This window comes from Trachemys scripta, chromosome 5 (assembly GCF_013100865.1).
Source record: "Trachemys scripta elegans isolate TJP31775 chromosome 5, CAS_Tse_1.0, whole genome shotgun sequence".
Taxonomy (NCBI): Eukaryota; Metazoa; Chordata; order Testudines; family Emydidae; genus Trachemys; species Trachemys scripta.
The window spans coordinates 77,558,778-77,583,922 of NC_048302.1; the positions used below are offsets into that span (position 1 = coordinate 77,558,778).

General features: G+C 38.9%; 1 protein-coding gene across 11 annotated transcripts in view; it reads left to right on the forward strand.

Annotated features, from left to right (window-relative positions):
* The window catches only part of TENM3 (teneurin transmembrane protein 3), a 1,277,620-nt gene that overhangs the window by 1,145,010 nt on the left and 107,465 nt on the right, over positions 1 to 25,145 (forward strand). For all 11 annotated transcript variants that reach the window (XM_034771464.1, XM_034771465.1, XM_034771467.1 and 8 more), the window contains 6 exons: positions 3,356 to 3,570; positions 12,944 to 13,154; positions 13,686 to 13,787; positions 13,967 to 14,161; positions 15,605 to 15,805; positions 20,121 to 20,306. In XM_034771464.1, the coding sequence (XP_034627355.1) occupies positions 3,356 to 3,570; positions 12,944 to 13,154; positions 13,686 to 13,787; positions 13,967 to 14,161; positions 15,605 to 15,805; positions 20,121 to 20,306 (1,110 nt within the window). The remainder of the gene's footprint in view (positions 1 to 3,355; positions 3,571 to 12,943; positions 13,155 to 13,685; positions 13,788 to 13,966; positions 14,162 to 15,604; positions 15,806 to 20,120; positions 20,307 to 25,145) is intronic.

A 25,145-nucleotide genomic window follows, 5' to 3' on the forward strand; every position in this document is an offset into this window, starting at 1 on the left:
CCCCTGCCCCCCCCCCCCCCGTCTCTTGACTGCCCCCTCCAGAACCTCCCTGCCCCTTCTCCGACCCCCTGGCTCCCTTGTAGTTGGCCTTCGGTTCGCCTAAGGTCTGTCTGGGAGCTTGCTCAGGAACGGCCTGAGCCGTTCTCCCGGAACGCTGGGCAGCAGCAGGGGAGGAGCTCCAGACTGCCGGAGGTGAATGCAGGGAGTGAGTGAGCTCTGCTGCAGGGGGAGGAGGGACTCTCTCTCTCGCTGTCGGAGCCCCATGTAAGTGGCACCATCCGGCTGCCCTGTTAGCCGCGCGTGCTCTGCATGGGGGGGGAGAGAGGGAAGTCCGGACATTAACAAATTCCCCCCGGACGCTATTTTTAGTTCAAAAATCCGGACATGTCCGGGGGAATCCGGACGAATGGTAACCCTAGAAGTGAGTAGAGTCAATAATGATTGAGAGAGGGATTTGATTAGTGTGGAGTGAGAGGGCTGTGGCTAGTGGGTGCAATTGATTCCTATTTTTTGGTGGAGTAAATGGAATGGGTGGAGTTATCTGCTAGATGTAATTGGTTTGCTAAAACATGGAAACTTCAGAAAGGGTGGGCAGAACATCTGATAAAGTGGGTCTGTAAAAAGCTTGCTAGCTCGTCTTATATTTCAGTCTTCACAGGAGATTGTTGATATTCTAAATGTAGTCATTGTGAAAGTTGCTGATCAGTTCTGCAAATAAGTGCTTATTATTTAGTGATTACCAGACATCAGTGTGTGAATTTATAAGATTCAACGTGCGTAAAGTTGGAGGAAGTGGTAGGAACCAAGCAGTTAAATGTGCTGGAGTAGGATGTGTGTGTTGTCAAAAATTGCTAAGTAGAAGGATAGAAAAGGGTTCATACTTGGCCTCATTAGTGTAGAAAATAGGTATATCTGAATTCTTCAAGATCAGATGTTCCAGTGTCTCTTAAAATTGAAACAACAGAACATCAATTAGTTTGATCATTCTACAGGTTAAACATTTTCAGTTACGTCACCACCACTGAAACATAGCTATGTCAGTCCTTGTTCTACACCTTTTGATAGTGCTTCAACATCTGCTTAATTCAGGAGCAATCTCTATTCATCTTTGACACCCAAAAAGTTCTTGATACCATGGCCAATGAGTTGCCATTTCTGCTTTTGCATCTGGTGTCAAGGGCCTCTTTGGTCTCTGGTGTCTCCCATGCTTCTATATTCAGAGCTTTAGTGTCTAGTGCTGAGATGTTGTGTGCCTCAGTATCATCTCCTTTGAACTTCTAAAGTCCGGTACTGGCTATTTTGACATCAAGTGCTTTGGCTAAAAGGTTATGCACTTCAGCATCAGATCCCTCTATGCTGTGTCTTATCAGTGCCAACCAGGTATATTGGTATTCAGTTTGTGGACACTAACAAGTCACTCTATGACTTCTCACACCACTTGGTTCTTTAGCCATAGGTCAAGTTCCTCCAGCATCAGCACTGTCTTCACCACTCTTTCTGTTGGCTTTGTCAACCTCTACCTTCCTGTTTCCAAGTGGTGGGAAACTTTCCCTGTTTCTCCCTTCATGCCTTATCTGTACTATGCCTTCACATGGTTGGTCTTCTGAGCCAGATCTCATCCTTTCCTCAGAAAAATCCACAAGAGGGAAGCCAGGAGAGAGGAAATCTCTGAGCAAGATTCCCCTCTCAGTTTTCTCCACATAGATCCATGGAAGTGGCAAGAATTCCCTTTCTCCTCTTAGAATAGGCAAGAGCCAAGAAGTACTGGAGGCCAGGACCATCTGTGAAGATGCTTCTTTTTATCATTCAACTGAGCATTACAACCACAGTGTAGGGTTTCCTCACAGCTTTCAGAATCCTCTCTGCAGAGCATAACCATGGTGTGGAGTGGCACACTGGATACTTACGCAACTTTCTTTTCATCTTTCTTGCTCTGTTTTTACACTTGTTCAGAAGAATCTGCAGCATTAAGGGAGGGGAATAATGGTGCCATGATTGTGGCTGACATTTGTCTTTGTCTTTTAAATCCTTTCTTTGTTGAACTAGTAGTAGGAATAGTGATATGCCGAAGGGCCTTAGGGATTGAGATTGTATTGTGCTGGGCACTGTACAGACACAGAAAAGAATGCGTTCTTATTTGTGTAATTTGCATTTTTTTTAAATGTTTAAAACTTAAGTCAAAAAACTTTTGTGTGTTTACTATCATTTACATTTCCTCACTTTATTTTTATATTTCATGTTCATGATTTTGATATTTGTGAAAAGTGCTTTATTAAGTGTGCGATAAGTAGAGAGCACATTTGTGCCACAAAGAACACAATAGATATAGAAACAAAAGGCTAGGAACCAGGGACTACTAAACTCTAATCCTAGTTCTAACAGTAGCATTTTCTGTGACTTTGAGCAAGTCATTCAACCTCTCTGCCTCATGTTAAACATCACTCTATAATTGTCTACTTCTCAAGGTGCTTTGAAGATTAATTGGTTAATGGGACAACTCCAGTTAACTTCAGTTGGAGTTGAGGGCACTCAGCATCCTACTGGATTTGGTGCATGCTTTGGAAAGTGCCCTAAACCAGAAAATAGGGTAGGGTGGGGTGGGGTGGACTATTTGAACCAAATTTCCAGGTTAGAACACATCCATAGTTTAGTGTAATATGGGTCAAGGCATGAACCTATCTCTGTAAAGGACTGAACAATATCCCTGTTCTGAACTTTGTGGCGGTTGAATCTGAATTTTTTGGCTGTTCCATCCATAATTTAAACAGGGAAGGTTCTGTTTGTTTGTATTCGTTCAACTGAATTGACTTTGTAAAATATTTTAGAGAATGTTAGTGATGCGTAAATGAATGCTCTATTTAATTTAGTGAAAATTGCACTTATCAATTCTGCTGATTGTTTTTGTTCTTTACATGAGCATCGCTTTGAAAAGCTGTATAATCCATTTCCCCTTAATTTACACTTTATAGTGTGATTGTATGTTTATTAGGACTGATGAACACCATAGTTAATCCTCCTTAAGAAATAACAAGACACATACTTTGCAAGATAATTATGTTCAGAATAATCAAGACTGAAGGATGATCCTAAAACAGTTTTTTTAATAGACATACCTCAGGTAAATCATTGCATTCTGACTTGGAAGGTATTTGTGTGAGATCTTTGTTTTGTTAGTTCCACTTGAGTGAATTCCTCAGGTTCTTTAATATCCTCAGAAAGATTCTCAAGTAACATTTCATCTGAGAGGAGTCTAAATATTTGACAGCTTATTTAAAAGAAGCTTGAGAGCAAAAAGTGGGTATTAATGTTTGATCTCTTAATTTTTTTATTTATTTATTTATTTTTTACATTTTAGTAAAATTAGGGGGATTTGCACAAGAAAACAACACTATAGATTCTGGAGAACTCGATATAGGCCGAAGAGCAATACAAGAGGTTCCTCCGGGGATCTTCTGGAGATCACAGCTCTTCATTGATCAGCCACAGTTTCTAAAATTCAATATCTCCCTTCAGAAAGATGCATTGATTGGAGTATATGGCCGAAAAGGCTTACCCCCATCACATACCCAGGTAAGAGCTGCTTTCATTAAAAGCAAGATATAATATTGAAAACTGCCAGTTTGCATCTTTTTAAGATCTGTGTTTCTCAGGATTGCAGCCTTTCCTTTTTCCTATTTTTTTATTTTTACTTTCCATTTTATATATTGATCTTACACTATATGAAAAATATATCGTCGTTCTAATGCAAGTGCAGTTTTAAAAGATATTCTGGAATTTAAAATCTGCAGTGTGGGGGAAAACTTTTGCTTTATGATCAAATCTGATAATTGTTTTCAGTGATGATGCCTATCATAAAGAGACATTTAATGCAGTTATCTGTGGTCGATGGACATATTTTTAACTCTTGAATAAACTAGTGTATCATGCTATAGTCATGCATTTATTTGCGCTCCTGGGTTTGTCTACCAAAAAGCAAAGCTGGCAAAGTTACAAGCAAGTTGAAAAAAATCCTTTTTGATAGAGGTTCAGTTTGTTCTACTAGTGAGTGTCACGCTATTTATGGTTTGCAATTTGATTAAAAAATATATTATATTGAAATATGTGTAAATGGGATACAGTGAACTAAGATTGTAAGAATCAATTATTATTAGATATTTTCCTGTCTGAAGACTTCTCCAGAGTATCCCAGAATACACCCCTCAAGAGATTTCTTAAGAGCTATTCCATTGTACATTTGGTTGTGCACTTGTATGCAGTAATAAATATACTACATATTGGCATCTAAAGTTATAGGGAAATGTGCAATTTAAGCATGAGTGTGAATAATTCAATTTAATTAATATTTTTCTGGATGGAGTAGTATGCGGGGGAAAGGGCAGTTCCTCTTCACTATATTCAGAGGTAATAATTTGGCGTTAACCCTGATTAAAATCTTACTTAACCCCCCAAATGTGAATTTCTTCTATTTCAACCCAATTTCAGTCCAAATTCTGCTTTCTCATTCGTGGCTCACGAAGGATATGTCCATCAAATGACTATTAGTCAAAATGGTCAGGGATGCAACCCCATGCTCTGGGTGTCCCTAAGTCTCTGACTGCCAGATGCTGGGAATGAACAACGGGATGGATCACTTGACAATTGTCCTGTTCTGTTCATTCCCTTTGAAGTGTCTGGCATTGGCCACTGTCAGAAGACAGAATACTGGGCTAGATGGGCCATTCATCTGACCCAATATGGCCATTCTTATGCCCTTATGCTCTACCAAAGAGGACCTTTTTTCCAGTTTCTTGAAAATTAGCTATTACCAAGTTCAAAGAGCACTGCAACTTCTTGCAATTCTAATGCTAGGTGAGAAATTCTGCATCTGTCATGTCCAGACCTCTGAACAAAGCAGATTAATGGACTTGCATTGAAGATCAGCTATTATGCTTGTATTTGGTTTCAATAAAAAAATCTAACTTCAAAATTCCATTCCTTTTTTTCTTATTTTAAAACATATATTTGACTATTTTTTTGCATATTACTGCATTATTTCAGATTATTGCAGATTTCTTTAACTCTGATTTTCAAATGAAAGATATCCCTAATTACATTATACTGAACTGTTTACTGGGTATGTGGGGTAGTTGTGGCCATGTCAGTCCCAGGATATTAAAGCAATAAGGTGGGTGAGGTAATATCTTTTATTGGCCCACCAGACCTGAAGAAGAGCTCTGTGTGGCTCAAAATTTATCTCTCTCACCAACAGAAGCAGGTCCAAGAAAAGATATTACCTCATGCACCTTGTCTCTCTATTTACCAGGTACTAATTCACATTAACCTCTTATTTGGTAATATGTTGAAATACCTCGTTGAAATGAAAGGGGAGAGAGTTAAGACTTCTGGAGGGCATTCATTGTGAATTTATTTATTTGTGAAATTAAAATCACCATCTGAACATTATAGTAAATTTTTTAATTTCCTTGGTTTTAAAAAAAGGTGAAAAATTAAAGAGATGGTATTTAATGAAAAATACACCTAACTTTCACACACAAACTCACTTCTTGACTGAGAAATTCCATTATGCCCTTTAAGAGCCTGACTCTCTAGCACAAACATCAAAGAGAGCAAACCACTGTTAGGTTCCTTTCCAGGGATATGAGCAGTTTTATACACAATCCTTGCCTAGTTTTATTAGTGGTTTCAGCAGTTAACAAAAGCTCATATCAGAGTCAGCATAAATAAACATCTAAAGATAGGGAGCCAAGAAATTAGACTTGTTCGGTCAGAAGAATTATTCAACGTCAAACTTCCAAGTGAGAATCACCAATTACCAATCCCTGTTGGTGAAATATGATTGTATTAGTTGGGATCCCACTAAAAAAATTATATATGAGCTTTCACAAGATTACAGGGAAGAATTTAAATCCATCATCACTGAGGGTTATCTTGTATCATGTATGTCCCTCCAGGCAGCCTTTGATACTTCAGGTACAGCCTGCAGATTGGTGGCAACCTCAGTTGCAAAGAGCAGATCTTCCTAGCTCCACTCTTCAGGGATCCCTAAAAAAGTTCAAACAATTGAGGGTCACCCATTCAAAGGATTAACTTATTAATGCAAAAACAGATGAGGCTTTACAGTCTCTAAAGGACTCGTGCGACACTGAGATCCCTAGTGGGGTCTACCCTCTGATGCATAAGCACTTTAAACCATACTCACAAGAGAGGTAATCCTTTTACCTGCAGCATAGGAAGCCTGAACAATCTAGAAAGAGACAAACATTGCACAGAAGGAAGGCATCTGGTTCGACCTCCATTTCTGCTCATCAATCTCCATCAACATCAAGGCAGCAGATTTGACTGCTTGGTCAGGAACAGAGTGCAAATCCCTTCAAATCTTCCAGTTATATCCTCTCCATTTTGAATCATTTATTTCATTTCTGTGGTTCTGGAGCACCATCACAATGGATTGATGGGTCCTGGAGATATAGGGGTGGGCTATCCCATCCAATTCTGTATCCACCCCCACCCCACTCACCTTCTCACAGAGAAGGCTTCATCAAGAGGTGCAGTCACTTCTTATCAGAGCAGTGGAAGAAGCTCCTCAATAGCACAGGGAACACCGTGGATTTTATTCTCATTACTTTCTGATTCCCAGAAAGAAAGGCGATTGGTGGCATTCTGCACTTTAATTCACAAGCTCAAGTTCAGGGTTGTGACTCTGGCTACTATAATTCCATCCCTACACTGGAACAATTGGTACGTAGCTCTTGACCTTCAGGACACACATTTTCTTATTGCGATTCACCCACCCTGCAGAAGATAACTGACGTTTCAAGTGGGCAATGCCACTACCAGTACAGTATGTTACCACTCAACCTGTTGACAGCACCCAGGATTTTCACAAAATGCCTATCAGTAATAGCAGCTTACCTCAAAAAGCTAGGAATCCAAATTTTCCCATACCTAGATGACTGGCTCATTCATGCAAGTATCAAGTAACAGATTGCATTCAGCAGACTCTGCATCTGTTTGCCCTTTCAGACCTGAAAGTAAATGAAGAGAAGTAATACTGACTCCAACTAAAAATAGAATCCATTGGAACCATTCTTGACTCCACAACAACAATGGCTTATCTACCACCAGAGAGATTCCAAGCCATACTAAACCTATGAACCCACCTGCAAACTCAGCCCAGGACATCAATGAGAACTTGTCTCAGATATCAGCATGCCAGACTTCACTTTCATTTCATGCAGAAGTGGTTGAAGTCTGCATATCAGCTAAGCAAACATCAACTGAACATGCTAGTATACATTACACCACAAGTCCTGTCCTCATTAAATTGGCAGCTGGACCCACTGAAAATCTGCAAAGGAGTACCATTCTCTCTTCTGCTACTTACAAAGATGTTGATGACACATGTCTCCACATTAGGACGGGGGCCCATTTAGATAACCTCCAAACACAAAATATATGGATTCCTCAGGAAGTAAGGCTCCACATAAATGTCCTGGAACTAAGAGCCATTTGTTCAGCATGCTCAGTTTTTCAGTCCTAAAAGGAATAACGTACAAATCATGACAGACAATATTACAGCCATGTTTTATCTTTGGGAATTTTGTATCCATCATGAAATTATTCTGAGGGTGGTTCATTTGATAGGGATGCACAGACCATGCTAGCAGATCACCTCAGCTGACAATTTTCAAGTAACCGTGAGCGGTCCATAAATGATGGTATAATTCAAGACATATTACTCTGGGGGAAGGAAGGTGGGAGAGTCATCCGACCATCCCTCTTTGCCATCAGGGATAACAGGAAGTCTGAACACTTTTGTTCCAGAGGGAGTCAGAGTTGGGGATCCCTGCTGATGCATTCCTGATTCCATGGTCCTCAAGCTTGCTGTACGCACACACTCCCCCACCACCAGTCCATTAATCCATATGTTCTAAGAAAATACTAAGGCAGGGCTCAGCCAGAATGATCATGGTTGCTTCTACCTGACCAAGGCAATTCTGGTACTTAGATTTCAATAATCTCTTTGTTACGCTTACCTCTCCAACTAGATCTGATATTGCAGAGATGCAGTCCAGTGCTTGATCCCAGCTCATGCTCCCGGCACCTCAAAGCATAGATGCTGTCTGACTGACTTCAGCAGAAGAAACCTGCTCATCAGAAGTACAAAATATCCTGATCCATGGCTGAAAAGCCTAATGGACACACGCTGCTAAATGGAAGACATTGTATATCTGTTCACAGCAGTACTTCTCATCATCTCAATTCCAGATATACTGGACCATCTCCTGATTTTAAAGGACTTTAGACTATCTGTATGCTCATTGAGGGGTCATCTATCTAGCAGCCATCTCAGCTCTTTGTCCTCCAATACAGAGGGCTTCTACATTCGGATGCCTCACAATGGCCAGATTCTTAAAACGAGTAACGGAACTTCTCTTCTGTGGGATCTAAATATTGTCCTCACAGGGTTAATAAATCCAGCTCTTGAACCTTTAGGTAAATGTACCCTGGTTCATCTTTCCATTAAAACAGCCTTCTTGGTAGCAATAATATCAACCAGAATAGTTGGGGAGATACAAGTCTTCTTGGCAGGACCCCTGTATACAGTTTTTCATAAGGACAGGGTGTCATTGAGAGCTCACCCAAAATGTCTTTTTGTACAGACAGAATTAAGCTATTTAGAGTATCCCCCATATTATTCATAGCCTGTGAAGACAGTGTTAAAGGACAGGCCATTTCAACGCTGAGACTTTTTTGGCTTGTATCAAACTTTGTTATGAATTAGCTAATGTAATCCCACCTATGAGAATCGCATTTCATTCTATCAGGGCATAAGCAACCTCTATTGCTTCCTTGAGAAATGTTCCCATTCTGTACATTTGTAGGGAAGCTATGTGGTCTTCAGTATATACGTTTACCTAGCACTACTCTATCATGCTAATTTTGGCAGGGCTGTCCTACAATAATTGTTTAGCTTGACTCTAAGCTTGCATCTCCTACAATCTAGGTCACTGCTTGTGAGTCACTAAGAGTGGAATATATATATGGGCAAGCACTCAAAGAAGAAGAAATGGTTACTTACCCTGCAGTGTGATTCTTCAAGCAATATTGTCCATATATTTATTCCATAACCATCATGTTCCCTCCCCCACCCCAATACCTACTACTAACATCAAGATTTCTATGGCAAAAGAAATGAAGGGTGGTTGGGGTTGCCCCGCTCATTATGCCCTTGGTTGGAGGTAAGAAACACTGTTGGCCAAAAAATCCAGACTAAAGGGCAATGGGAACACATGCACCAACAGTGGAATAAATATCTGGGCAACACCAGAACTAGAGTCCTAAAAAAAAAAAAGGGGGGGGGCTGTAATACACTTCTGATATTTTGTACTATTGCTCAGAAGCAATCATCAGTGGTAGTACTGTAAATATCAGAATGCCCATTCTGGCCCCCAAAAAAGTACCAGAATAGCATTCAAGAGCATTCTGGCATGATTCAACACTTGGACAATACATAGTTTCTGAGGGTAACTAACTGTTGCTCATGTGACATAGTATCTAACAAATACACCTCTACCTCGATATAACACCGTCCTCGGGAGCCAAAAAATCTTACCGCATTATAGGTGAAACCGCTTATATCGAACTTGCTTTGATCCGTAGGAGTGCGCAGCTCCGCCCCCCCAGAGCACTGCTTTACCGCGTTATATCCGAATTTGTGTTATATCGGGTCGCGTTATATCAGGGTAGAGGTGTATTTCAGTATAATGTAATTAGGAACAGTGGTTTTTCAGATTGTATTTCTGTTTTTTACTTTAGGAACTCAAGTTTCCAAATGATGGCCTCAGTGCTTACTAATATGTGTGTGTCATAGAACAGCACTAGATATTTATAATTCTCCAGAAATAGAGAACTATATAAGTCAACCAGAAATAATTGACAGTAGCTGTCCATTCAAATCCAAGCAATGCTAGTCTAAAAGTCTTTGTGACACTTTCTAAAAATGTCAGTTTCATTACAACCAGAGAATCAATACGTTTTTATTTAAGGAGACTTTAAGAATAACAAAGGACTTTGGTGGCTTAAAGCAAAACTGAATGTGGAGGGGAAGATTATCCTATTTATACTCAATAAAGCTAATTAATTTATCCTCATAGGAGGAAAACAAATTATTTTTAGCACATAAAGGTCATTGTTTTTCCACTCTATGCCCTTTCACAACCCCACTCCTAAATTTATGAAGCAGTCTTTATAGGATTTAAGCCACATTACTCCTGTTTGCTGGGGATGGAATGAATGGTGACATCCACATGCATGGCTTTTAAAAATTCAACCTCAGAAATACTATCCATTTAACATAAATCTTTATTATGTTATAGTTCTAAAATGATTAATTATACTATGCCTGTCAGCTATCAGTATACTCTTTGTGGTCAATTAAGTAGTACAATCCCTAATTCCCAGATCAAAAATGTGTTCTTAACTGTATTGTCCTACAACAAGAAGTGTCCTTCTGAAGTAATTTGAAAAACAATTCATATTGTCCATAAATAACCAGCTAAAACTCAGAATGGAGATCTTTTTCTTTCTTCTTTCAGTGATATTAGGTATTGTGATCAGATAGAAGGGTTTGTGAGTACTTGAGGGGGAAAAGAGACAGTTTTTATATCTTTCATGAATTAAAATAAATATTTAATTCTCTGACAAATCAGAACATTGAATGGTTTTAAATTAGCAGTGCTTTTCCAAAATAGTTGCATTAGTTTTCATGTGGGATTGCTTGAATATTCAAGGTGACAGCATATCAAGGTACTAGCTTCTGCCCATACTAATCATGTTAATTTCTACTATGGTTGTTGAGACGTAGCTGAAAGGAAATTGGCTCAGGTATTGGTAAAGACATATGATCTATGCGTTTCTTTTACATTTTTAATGGTGTTGAGATAATAATTCAGATTTATTGCAGAGCAACCTTCTTAAAATATCATGTGTGTTTAACAACCAAGGAGAGTTTCAGGAGAAGAGGATTCCAGTGCTTAGATCCTGTCCAGAGATGAAGACTATCCTGTTTTATGCCATACAAGGAGCTGTTTCCGAAGGTCATAAGTCAGTACATAAAACCACTGATTCTCCAGTCCCAGTAACTGACTTTATCACAACTTAGGTAAATCAGTGGTTTCATACACTGGCCTTTACCTAAATAGACCTTGAATGAAATACCATTTGAGTGATATCTCAAATATGTGGGAAGATAGAAGGTTTGTATATAGTAGTTCACCTCACACAGTAGACACGTCAGATTAAAAATGAAACCGGACTGAATGTGGAAACCATGTTACTCTTTATTGTAGGAAACAGTGATCCTTAAAGTTAATAGGTGGTAACTCTTTGTTATATAATATAATCTTTACTTGACAAATGCAGCAAAGAAATCTTTAGCGATTTGGGGCCAGATCCTCAGGTAGTATAAACTTTCATTGTTGGTTCATTGACTAGATGGAGCTATACCAATTCACACCAGCTGAAGATCTGACCCAGGGTTTCTCCTCTGAATGTGCAGAGTTGACCAAACAGCTACCATTAGTGCTAACAGGCATTTTGTGGATAGAGTATGTGGATTTAAGATGATAAACCTCTTTGTCTCCCGTGCTTGTGGCAACTCAGATGTTATATTTTCCCACCCCACCCCCCAAATTTAGTTGTTGCTGTTAATAAAACAAATTATACAATTTTGTGATAGCTTTTGAAGAGAGTTTTAATCTGAACTACAGTATTTTCTGTCACTGCCTTCTGCATTTTTAACCTGTTATACTTTGCATTTGGTATTTGGTTTACTTTGTACAAAAGAAATGTAAGGCCATATTTTCTGCTGTAGTATCTCTATTGAAGTCAGTGGAATTACACCAACAGAGAATTTACCTTGGATTGTGAAACAAAAGAAGAAGCAAAGGGTAATGGATTGGGGTGGGATATTCTTATTAGTTAATTTATATGGCACAGTCAATACGGAACAAGTCTTTCACCTTCAGATGGCCAGTTCACATCTGCAAATTGTGACTGCAAACTAACCTCGTCTGACTTTTGTTCTGCAAATTAATGTTAAATGAATTGGTGGTGTCAATATCACAAGAAAGCACCACCATGATAATTGGCATTACTTGGCATTCTCCTTAGAAATCTCAGCAAGAAGGGTGAAAGAACAGACAAACACTGAGGGCTTGTCTACATGGCTCTGCAGTTTGGACTATGGTGGGGTGAGACCTGTAGCACACACTAGCATGTTGCGCTGTACCTCCCCCATGTGGATGCTGCAGTTGTAAACTAAAAGGTACTTCATTCACATTGACATAGTCCTTTAGTTCAGATGTTCTCAAACTGGGGGTTCGGGATCCCTCAGGGGGTTGCGAGATTATTACATGGTGGGTCCTGAGCTGTCAGCCTCCACCTCAAATCCCACTTTGCCTCCAGCATTTATAATAGTGTTAAATATAAAAAATGAGTTTTTAATTTATTGGGGGTGGGAGGTGTCACACTCAGAGGCTTGCTATGTGAAAGGAGTCACTAGTACAAAAGTTTGAGAACCACTGCTTTAGTTCATGCCAGCAAGTGTCCACACGGGGGAGTTACAACGGCACATGCTCGTGCATGCTTCAGTTCACACCCCCATAGTCGAATTGTGGGGTCATGTAGACATAGCCTGAGATTTTATCTCCTCTGTTCTAGAAGGGATCTCTCCAGGTCAAGCTGAAACCATATTGCATGATATTGTGGGGAAGCTTGCACTGCCACTTTCTGTACTATTTGTTCTATGAAGGAATATGGAACTGCAGTCTTTGGGGCTGGCACATTTCATAACTGCTAAATTATAGAAAAAATTAGGAAAATGGTAACTAAAAAGAGAAATAAGTGGATAATAAACCCTTTGCACATTCCTCCCTTGTAGTATGACTTTGTGGAACTCCTTGATGGTAGCAGGTTGATCGCAAGAGAACAGCGCAACCAGCTTGAGTCAGAGAGAGCAGGCCGACAGACAAGGTCTATCAGTCTCCATGAGGCAGGTTTTATCCAGTATTTGGATTCTGGAATCTGGCATCTGGCTTTTTATAATGATGGGAAAAATGCAGAGCAGGTGTCTTTTAATACCATTGTTATAGGTAAGCACAATCTTCAAAGTTTTCACGAAAAGCTGCAATCTAAGCATTCTGTTAAAAATAGAGATCAGTTTTCTAAGTTAAATACTCTGGGTTGTTTTCACAAATGTTGAATTTATTATGTTTTCTTCATTACATAACAAAAGATATAGAAATGTATTTTAATTGTTTAGTAATTGAAGTATGAAAGCCTCCCATGATGTATAGTTCACAAATGAAGATGCTTTTTTTAAATGTTCATTAAGCGGCATTAGGCTGTATTATGAGCATAAAGTAACTATCATTTTACTGTTTAAATATTGAGCTTCTTGTTATAACATAATGTAATAGGATACCACAAGCATTAATTACAGGAAATTAGCCACTATTTACTTTCTTACAATCACTAAATAAAGCGATATACATGCTTCTGCAAGTACCTTAATTTGCTGTCAGTCACCAGTGGTTTAGAATTAGATGATAGACACCTTCTGTTCTAGTTTAGTACTATGGTGGGAGTCTCTATGAATTTTTTTTTCTTACTCTTTCTTTCAGAGTCTGTAGTGGAATGCCCCCGAAATTGCCATGGAAACGGAGAGTGTGTTTCTGGATCATGCCATTGTTTTCCTGGATTTCTGGGCCCTGATTGTTCAAGAGGTATCTGAACTGAATTCTTTTCTTAAGTTAAAATAAATAAACTGCAGAAAGACAAGCCATTGCTAATCTACCAAGGAAAAGAAACTAGCATGCAACTCGTTACATACATGTTCCTCTTTTTTCCCAAAGCTTGATTGAAAAGAGTTTTGTTAATTCTTCTGTCATGTTTTATTTCACAGCAGCCTGCCCAGTATTGTGTAGTGGCAACGGGCAGTATTCCAAAGGGCGCTGTCTCTGTTTCAGCGGTTGGAAGGGTACAGAGTGTGATGTGCCTACCACACAGTGTATTGATCCTCAATGTGGGGGCCGTGGGATCTGTATCATGGGCTCTTGTGCCTGCAACTCTGGGTACAAAGGAGAAAACTGTGAAGAAGGTAAATAAGTAAATATTTACCCAAGCATCTACAGTAATGTTTCTAAAATGTCAGGTTACAACATAGTGGGTCAGATTTTTCAGCTAGTGTAAGTCAGTATAGCACTATTGATTTCACTGGAGCCATGTCAATTTGCATCAACTGAAAATCTGGCCCATTAAAGCCAGGGTGCTGGCAAATTGTTCACCTTATATCAAGCATACTCAAATATCCTGTTTGCTAGATATTTTGCTTTCAGCAGGTTTTGTCTAATAATTTCAGCATATTTAAAATAGATTTATTTTATCTGTCTGACATCAGTTAGGAGGGAAACACAAGAAAAGGTGACTGTTAGAACACGGAAAGACAGTGATTTTTTCACATTGTAGAAGAAATTGTTACTCTATTGCATATGGTCTTTCCCACCAACATTTTTATAAAGACTTACAGTTGAAAATGCTGATTCAAATGCATCACATTGAAAAATTATGCATCTTTTTTTGTATTTTAGAGATATATGTGTATTCATTCTGGTGTGCTGTAAAGTGGAGTTCATTTTCTATTCATTTTTTTAGGAGGAAAAAGCACCATTTCCCTTCCTCAATCAAATTGATTTTATTGATCTCTACATACAAAGTAATGCAATTAAGTCTCTGGAATTAAATTTTCAGACCATTGACCCTACAAGTGTAAAGTTTTATTGAGTCAAATTGCTAAATTAAATCTCGTCATCTAAAGCACATTAAAGTGAATTAAGAAGGATAGAGAATACCCAACTCATTTATTTCTCAAACAGGTTGAGGGTCCTAAACAGCTGTCAGAACTCAATAGTAGTGGATTAGGTCAGTTGATACTGCTTGTTATAGAGAATCCAAGATTTTGTTACTCTGTGATTAGGAGAACAGAGAGCAATAGCCTGAAAACTCAAGTGAATCTTGGTGTAATTCAGGAAAATTACAAATCCTTGCAAGAGTCTCAGTTACATCAATGACTTCGAGGTTTATGTCTGTTATCCCCAGGATATCATTAAACCAGTTACAAATATGAACATGGATCCTTACAATTACTTTTGATGATCTAATTACTACAAAGAAAATTACCAATATGCTAGCAAAAATTGATTAGAAGTTGCACTCTATTAGTTATATATTGATTTTTATTTATTTATTTATTTGATCAGATAGTGCTTGTTATCTTGTGATTAAAGCAGGCTGGCTAGGGACCACCTCAGGATTTGTGAGTTCTACTCTCTGTTCTTCCACTGACTCATTACGTAAAATTATGATTTGCCTCATCGCCTCGTATCTCAGTTTACTGTTTGTTGTTAAATGAGTGTAGTACTGTTTACCTCACAGGAGTTTTCTAATTAATTCAGAAAGTGCTTAAAATCCTTCGATAATAATTGCTGCTATTGTAATTGTTAATAATAAGATATTAAAGATTATCTTTTTCTTTTCTGTCCAGCTGATTGCTTAGACCCAGCCTGTTCCAATCATGGTGTGTGTATCCATGGAGAGTGCCACTGTAATCCAGGATGGGGTGGTAGCAACTGTGAAATACTGAAGACAATGTGTCCAGACCAGTGCTCTGGTCATGGGACGTACCTTCAAGAAAGTGGTACCTGCACTTGTGACCCTAATTGGACAGGTGCAGATTGCTCAAATGGTAAGGATTAAAAACATTCCCTATGTGTAAAACTCTAATATATTTTAAATTAATGCATAATCTTGCATTATTGTGTAAGAATCTGATCCAACTTCTATTGAAGCTAAGTCTTTCTATAGTCTGTAGTGGGAGCAGGATTAGGCCATAAATCATGAGTGAAACATTCAGAACAAATGACCATTTGTAAATATTTGAAAATCAAACAGTTTCTTCACTCAGTTATTAATTGAAGGCATTTTTTGCTGGTGGTTCAAAGAAAAGAACAAAATGTTATATGTACCTTCTGAATGTAAGATCTGTACTGAGATATTCATCTACATATTTACAACTGTGTTAATGATGGCATCCAGAAATATTTCCATTTGAAAAATCTATTTTTAGCAGCTTGGAGGGGCCAATCCTGTAGTTCTTGTTCAGGCAAAACTTCAATTGAAGTTAATGGAAATTTTGCCTGAATAAGGACTGCATGATTGAGCCAACAGTTCTAACAGATAAGGCTTTCTTCAAGGCCAAAACTTGGCACATTTAAGGCCAGTTGCTTATCTTAGATACATTAGTATAAATTTGGATTAAAATATGGAATTACTGTAATTTAGATCAGAGTCTGAATTTTAGTCTCAGTCTGAGAGCAACCGTTTTGTGCCAAATTTTGGAAAAAATTACCAGTACTCATTTTGTAGCGACATATTTAAAATCTAAATAATTTCTAATTTTCAGATGCGTTTTGCCAAAAAAAAAAGCGTAATAATATTCCTTGACTTTAGCAAAGCTTTTGATACGGTCTCCCACAGTATTCTTGCCGCCAAGTTAAAGAAGTATGGGCTGCATGAATGGCCTGTAAGGTGGATAGAAAGCTGGCTGGATCGTCGGGCTCAACGGGTAGTGATCAATGGCTCTATGTCTAGTTGGCAGCCAGTTTCAAGCGGAGTGCCCCAAGGGTCGGTCCTGGGGCCGGTTTTGTTTAATATCTTTATTAATGATCTGGAGGATGGTGTGGACTGCACTCTCAGCAAGTTTGCAGATGACACTAAACTAGGAGGTGTGGTAGATACACTAGAGGGTAGGGATCAGATACAGAGGGACCTAGACAAATTAGAGGATTGGGCCAAAAAAAACCTGATGAGGTTCAACAAAGACAAGTGCAAAGTCCTGCACTTAGGACGGAAGAATCCCATGCACTGCTACAGACTAGGGACCGAATGGCTAGGTAGCAGTTCTGCAGAAAAGGACCTAGGGGTCACAGTGGACGAGAAGCTGGATATGAGTCAACAGTGTGCTCTTGTTGCCAAGAAGGCTAATGGCATTTTGGGCTGTATAAGTAGGGGCATTGCCAGCAGATCGAGGAACGTGATCGTTCCCCTTTATTCGACATTGGTGAAGCCTCATCTAGAATACTGTGTCCAGTTTTGGGTCCCACACTACAAGAAGGATGTGGAAAAATTGAAAAGAGTCCAGCGGACGGCAACAAAAATGATTAGGGGTCTGGAGCACATGACTTATGAGGAGAGGCTGAGGGAACTGGGATTGTTTAGTCTCCAGAAGAGAAGAATGAGGGGGGATTTGATAGCAGCCTTCAACTACCTGAAGGGCGGTTCCAAAGAGGATGGATCTCGGCTGTTCTCAGTGGTGGCAGATGACAGAACAAGGAGCAATGGTCTCAAGTTGCAGTGGGGGAGGTCCAGGTTGGATATTAGGAAACACTATTTCACTAGGAGGGTGGTGAAGCACTGGAATGCGTTACCTAGGGAGGTGGTGGAGTCTCCTTCCTTGGAGGTTTTTAAGGCCCGGCTTGATAAAGCCCTGGCTGGGATGATTTAGTTGGGAATTGGTCCTGCTTTGAGCAGGGGGTTGAACTAGATGACCTCTTGAGGTCCCTTCCAACCCTGATATTCTATGATTCTATGATTCTATGAATATAACAAAGTAGTTGATGTTCTTAATGACACCTGGACATGTGGCTTCCTTGAGGAGTAGTGGTTTTATATCAAGTTATAAATGATATTTAACCAATTCTCTGTAAATAACTGCCATTTTGAAATGCAGTTTGTGTCTGATATCTATGATATTGATCAACAGTCCTTGAAAGTCATTGGTAGCTCAGGTATAGGTAGGCAACAAGGGAAGACAACAGAGTGAGAAAACTGTAGAAGGGGAATATTTTACCATATTTAATGTTCCATATTACTTTCAGATTTAGGCATTTACTTTGTGTATGCATATGTATTATCAGATACTAAAGTAGTATTTGTACCTCCAAAGAAAAGGTGATGTCCTCTACTATTCTGCTAATTTTGTTTTTGAATGTCTACTGTGCACAGAAAGCTTTCTGAGCTCATCTGGTATGGCACCCATGTGCGTAGGTTCTTATAAAAATGACTGTTTGTGGAAAGTCTGCTATATGGTTCAAAGAAAATATGGATTGTACACATCTTCTGATGGCATCCATCTTTACACACTGTCTGTGCTCATGTTTCGAAAAGTAGTTAATAGTTGAAATGTATAAAAGTATTCTGTTTCATGTATATTCAGATATTTCAGTTACTTCAGACTTATGAAATATTAACTAGTTTGTTCAATAAATCGTAAAGAACCCCTACTGAAGTTGTACAAAATGACCTTCAGATATGTAAAGTCAATAAATAAGTAAATCTTACTCATAAAGAAACATTTTGTTAAGCTGCTAAAGGGAGAAGAATGAATTATCCATCAGACGGCTTACAGGGTTGAAATCAACAGAGCTTTCCTCTATCTTCATCAGCAGTTTGTCCATTAGCCCTTCAATTCCACTTCAATTAAATTAACTCTAATTAATAAGTTCATTACAAAGATTGACATACCTTGCTCAAAGCTAGTGTGCTCAAAGCTGATAAACACCTTCACCCTAATGAAAAATTGATTAGATTGAAGAGAAAAGAGGGAACCTCTGAAATAAACCTCTGCCTCTCCTGCAGCTGGGTTGATGTTCTGTAACTCTGAAGTTAATCAGACCATCTCAGATCTTTTAATCAAAAATGTAATTCAAAGTAGATAGAAAATGTTGTGTGGGAAAAACAGCCCAGCTCTCTTGCCCAGTAAACATTCTGCGCTATTGTTCATAAGAAGTGCCATCACAACTTGATGCTGTGTTGAATGTTTTATAGCACTTTGAGGCAGAGAATTATAATCTATTGGGGGGGAAAATACTACTGAATGAAAAACTGGAAACAAAGCCCGTATGTAAAACCTTTCAGCCTCTTTTATGAGCTCTCCTTTTATTACATTCAAAAATAATTTCAGTTCTTTCTTATTAGAGTGGTTTGCTGTCTTTTACAAGGAAACCCAAACTAAACATAATATTCTTATGAACCAGCATATGATTGTGACTAACTGTATTCTAAGAGACTAAAAAACATCCCTAAGGCTTTTTTTTTTTCTGTAGTCAGCTTCACACAGATGAAGTTTTCCAAATACTGACTGAATAAAGAAAAAAGATAAATGCAAACTATAACAACCTGAATTATTATCTTGTATTAGTTTTGAGATGTAAGATATATTGTTTGGCCTATGAATAACTTAGGCCTTAATGTTCTTTTCAATTATTCTACTAGTTATAAAACCCTGTTAGTGTAGGTGACAAGTTGAATGCTTTTGTTGATTTATTTTTAATAGTCTTTCTGTTTTTAAACCAGACTGCCTAAAGCTGTCATTGCTATAAATTTACAGAAAGTTTAAAAAAATCTTATATTTAACAGACATGTCAGTATGTCAGCAATGCACTAATGTGTCTCACTGAGGCTGATTCTTTTTAATGAAAAAATATGTCAGAGATGGCACATTTCAAATTTGAAAGAAACCTGGGGGCAAGGAAAAAAGCCCCTTTGCTAAATTGAACTTTTGTTCAATTGTAGATTTTTGCCTATAATGTAAATGACCTCTAAGGTACGTGGTACATTTAGTCACTAAACCTATGCAGTAAATTCTAATGGGTTTAAATGCATATAATCTAAGCTACAAAAGGTAACTCTTAAGAAATATGTGCTCGCAAAAAATATAATTGGAAATTACTCAGAGCTAACTGACAGAAGAGCTGTGGACACTTAGGCATTACTAAGTCTACTGGGTAACTAATTAAGCATTAGCAGAGATAAAATTCCATATTCCATATTCTCTTGGGTCCTACCTGAAAATGCTTTTAGCAGTAAATTCCTTTGATTTAATTTTCAAAGATTTTGCTTTTCTCCTTCATATGTTGAATTAAAATGTAACTCTGTTAATTAATGTGTGCTCTCCTCTCATTCGTTCTCTCTTTTTCTCCCATCCCTCCTTTTAAATACAGAAATCTGTTCTGTGGACTGTGGCTCTCATGGTGTTTGCATGGGTGGAACATGTCGTTGCGAAGAAGGTTGGACTGGACCAGCCTGCAATCAAAGAGCCTGCCACCCTCGCTGTGCTGAACATGGAACCTGTAAAGATGGGAAGTGTGAATGTAGCCAGGGATGGAATGGAGAGCACTGTACTATTGGTAGGCTAGCTGTGCTTTAATATATGTCTTCAATACAAAACTTAAAAAGCTAGAATTCCTGGTCTTTTGTGCATCAGAAATGTAACACTTTGAAGCTTGTTTCTTCAAACAGAATATTTGCACCTGTCAGTCTGTGTAAAGGAATTGATGTTTTAAGATAGGAAATGATTATATAATGGCTCATCAAGTCTTTACAGCTTGTTTGCCACAAATGGGAGGTGCAAGAATTTCCCTTTCAATCATTTCCTGTAGCTGCCTCCTCTGGAGGAGAAGCTTACATATTTTTTAAATCTGTAAATACGTCTTCTGATATATGCTTTTTTATTTTTATGTGATAGTTTTTCAAAAGATGTGTTACTATGCTACCTTCCCCCCCACACACACACTTTACTGAGAAGAAAGCCCAAAAAAACCCACTTACCAAGGTGGTAAAGAGATCTAACTGCCCCCCCCCCCCAATTATCCTTTTTGTTGACATAATGAATTTCTACTTTACAGTTGTACAAGATATTTGCTAAGCGAATAACATTATATTTCAAAGCACTTTAAAATGACAAATTCAAAAGAAGCAGTCTTCATTAATCTCTGTATGTTTTAATAATCAAAAATGTTCTATCCTTTAGAAACCAAGCCTATTCAACTTATTCATAAATGATCTGGAGAAAGGGGTAAACAGTGAGGTGGCAAAGTTTGCAGATGATACTAAACTGATCAAGATAGTTAAGACCAAAGCAGACTGTGAAGAACTTCAAAAAGATCTCACAAAACTAAGTGATTGGGCAACAAAATGGCAAATGAAATTTAATGTGGATAAATGTAAAGTAATGCACATTGGAAAAAATAACCCCAACTATACAAACAATATGATGGGGGCTAATTTAGCTACAACTAATCAGGAAAGAGATCTTGGAGTCATTGTGGATAGTTCTCTGAAGACGTCCACGCAGTGTGCAGCGGCAGTCAAAAATGCAAACAGTATGTTAGGAATCATTTAAAAAGGGATAGAGAATAAGATGGAGAATATCTTATTGCCCTTATATAAATCCATGGTATGCCCACATCTTGAATACTGTGTACAGATGTAGTCTCCTCATCTCAAAAAAGATATACTGGCACCAGAAAAAGTTCAGAAAAGGGCAACTAAAATGATTAGGGGTTTGGAACGGGTCCCATGTGAGGAGAGATTAAAGAGGCTATGACTTTTCAGCTTGGAAAAGAGGAGACTAAGGGGGGATATGGTAGAGGTATATAAAATCATGATTGATGTATAGAAAATAAATAAGGAAAAGTTATTTGCTTGTTCCCATAATATAAGAACGAGGGGCCACCAAATGAAATTAATGGGCAGAAGGTTTAAAACAAATAAAAGGAAGTTCTTCACACAGTGCACAGTCAACCTGTGGAACTTCTTGCCTGTTAAAAGAGAACTAGATAAATTCATGGAGGTTAAGTCCATTAATGGCTATTAGCCTGGATAGGTAAGGAATGGTGTCCCTAGCCTCTGCTTGTCAGAGGGTGGAGATGGATGGCAGGAGAGAGATCACTTGATCATTACCTGTTAGGTTCACTCCCTCTGGGGGACCTGGCATTGGCCACTGTCGGTAGACAGGATACTGGGCTGGAGGGACCTTTGGTCTGATCCAGTACAGCCATTCTTATGTTCTTACTCCTGTGCTTTTATCATTGAATTATTTACACCCTGTATATTCCAAATAACATAGACAAAAAGCAAAGTGTGTACCCTTTCCTTCAATTATATGAAAGATCATTCTCTTTCCTGGAATTTAATTAATGCGTCTCTCCAGAAACTTATCAAAGGCCACATTCTGCCTTTGGATGTATACTTTTCCAATTGCACAGAATTTGACAGGCATCTGTGGGCAGTGAGTCAATGCAGGGATTTGTGCGTATATATACCAAAAAGGGCAGAGGAATTAGAAATGTCACACAAAAGCAAGTGATACTATAATTTACTTGTCTTACCATAGCACTTAGGAGTCCTAAGTCATGGACCAGGACCCCATTGTGCTAGGCACTGTACAAACACAGAACAAAAAAAGATGGAAGTCTGAGAGGTCAGATATGGAGTGATTGCTTAGTGAAAAATGTTTGCCCATAAGTGATACGGTGTTTTTGTCTTTTTATCATTTTTTGGAGTGAGTTCATTTGAGAATGTAGTGATTGTCTGGTTTCACCAACGTAATTGTTGGGGCATTTGATGCACTGGATATGGTACACCACATGTTGTGATAAATGTCTATAGGACCCATGGATCTTGAAAGGTGTGTTGTGGGGGTATTGATAATCATAGTAGTGGAGATATGTCTGCAGGTTTTACATCTGTTGTTATGGCAGTGTCTGGTGCCACTTTGAGTTGGTATATTCTGGTCTATGGGGAACTTGATTCTGATGAGCTTGGTGAGGTTGAGGCATTGTTTGAAGGCCAGAAGAGAGGGTTCAGGGAAGATTTCTTTCAGGATGTGATCCCCATCAAATGTGGGTTGTAATTGTTGGATGATACTCCATATGGATTCTAGTGTGGGATGGTAGTGACAGCAAAGGGTGTGCAGTCAGTGGGTTTTTTTTCTGTATTGAAGCAGAGGTCTCCTGCAATATTTGGGTAGCCTGCTCCATGTTCCAATCTACAGTACTTCTCTGGTAAAGTGTCCTTGTTTAGTGAAGGTAGTTTTAAGTGAGTATCCCACACTTCCTCTTCAGAGCATATTCTGTTATATCCGAGTGCATGGCTGTAGATAACAGATTTCTTGGTATGTCTGGTGTGATTGTTGGATCTGTGGAGGGAAGTGTGATGATTCTTGGGATTTCTTGAATATACCATCTGTAGGGTTCCATTGTTTAAATTGATCATGGTGTCCAGGAAGTTGATGATGGTATGGGAGTATTCTAGAGAGAGAAACACCACAACTACAACAACACTGCAAAACATAGAAAACAGAAATTTGATAATAAAGGGCTCTTCAGTCTAGCAGACAAAGGTATAATAAGATCCAGTGGCTGGAAGTTGAAGCTAGACAAAGTCAGACAAGAATTAAGGTAAGCATTTTTAAGAGTGAGGGTAATTAACCATTGGAACAATTTACCAAGGGTCGTGGTGGATTATCCATCACTGGAAAATGTTAAATCAAGATTGGTTTATACCTGCCTCTGGAGATTTCCATTACTTGCATCTGAAGAAGTGAGGTTCTTACCCATGAAAGCTTATGCTCCCAATACTTCTGTTAGTCTTAAAGGTGCCACAGGACCCTTTGTTGCTTTTTACAGATTCAGACTAACACGGCTACCCCTCTGATATCTTAGAGCTGTTATGCAGAATGAGTCAACAAGATTTAGACATAGGCTAGTAGTGAGGACCTACAACGTGGTTGAAGAGGACACACAGGTTGTGGGCCTAAGTGACAGGATGGTGGTCTTGTCCACATGATTAAAAGAGGCAGGAGGGAGGTTTCTGCGGGAGCCTGATTAAGAGCTCTTTTTCATAGACAAGTTCAGTTTTTTTGACTGCTAGACATCCATGAGGAGATGTCAGAGAGACAGGCTGAGATTTTAGTTTGGACAGAAGGAAACAGGTGAAGAATAGAGAGGGAGCTCTGGAGTTGTCAGCAGAAAGATGGTAGTTGACTTTGTGTTTGCGGATGAGATTACCCACAAATAAGGTGTAGAGAGAGAAGAGAAGGGCAACAAGGACAGAGTCCTGTGAAACCCTTCCAGCAAGTTGGAGAGGGGATGAGGAGGATCCACCAAAGCACATGCTAAAGAAGTGATTAGAGAGGTAGGAGGAGAACTTCTCTTTTTAAAAAAAATTAATCTTAGGAAAAAATGGGAGTGTAAGATAAAGCCTTTCCTTAGGTAACTTTAACTTGCCAAACAGCAGTTACTCAGCAGATCACTCTACTGTTGGTCTCACTGACTTGCGCTGCATTATCTGGGTTATAGTTGTGCACAGATGAACTGTTCTTGAACAATATTTCCAACATATTAGGCACAAACAGGTTTTTCTTCAGCATTGGGCAAGCAGGTCTGTCTTTTTCAATACATATATTTATTGTGTGGTTGCTGTTGTCAGGACAATCCCACCTTTGGTTAATGTTTGATTTGTTTGTGTTGCTTTTAAGGTCTCTAAGACTAGTAACCACAGGATCATATTCCATAATGATATGTATGTTTTTCTTAGAGATGTTCTCTTCGAGACCCAGTATTACAGAGAAATCAGGTCCTTTTCTTGCTCTTAACCAACCATAGCTCTGTCTTAGGCTAGGTCTACATTGTGAACTAGGGGCATGATTCCCCTGCTCATGTCCAGATACTCACCATAGCTCGATGAGAGCTAGCGCAAATATAAATGATAGCAGTGTAGTCGTGGGGGCAGTGGAGGCATAGCTGAGCCATGCCAAGTATAAACACATCTAAAAAATGGTGGGCACATACTTGGCATAGCTCAGCTGTGCCTCTGCAGCTGTGCCCATACTACCATGTCTACAATGCTATTTATACTCGCACTAGCTCTCCAAGTTACCTCATGTATATTCATATGAGCAGGGGAATCACACACCTAGCTCATAGCATAGCCATAGCCATTGTGGAATGGGAATTGATTCTTCCTCAGCCTGGCGTGCAAAGAGCCAATGAGCCCTTGTCCCAGCCCCTCTAGTTTATATAACAATATAGCCACCAAAGTAACAGATTTCAAAGCACAAGTGATATCTGCATACATAGTACTTCCATAGCCATCTTTGCCTATAAAACCAAACATTTTTATACCATTTACTGGCACAACTTGCCCTTGGTGGCAGAATACTTAGGTAGTTTGCATTGTGTACA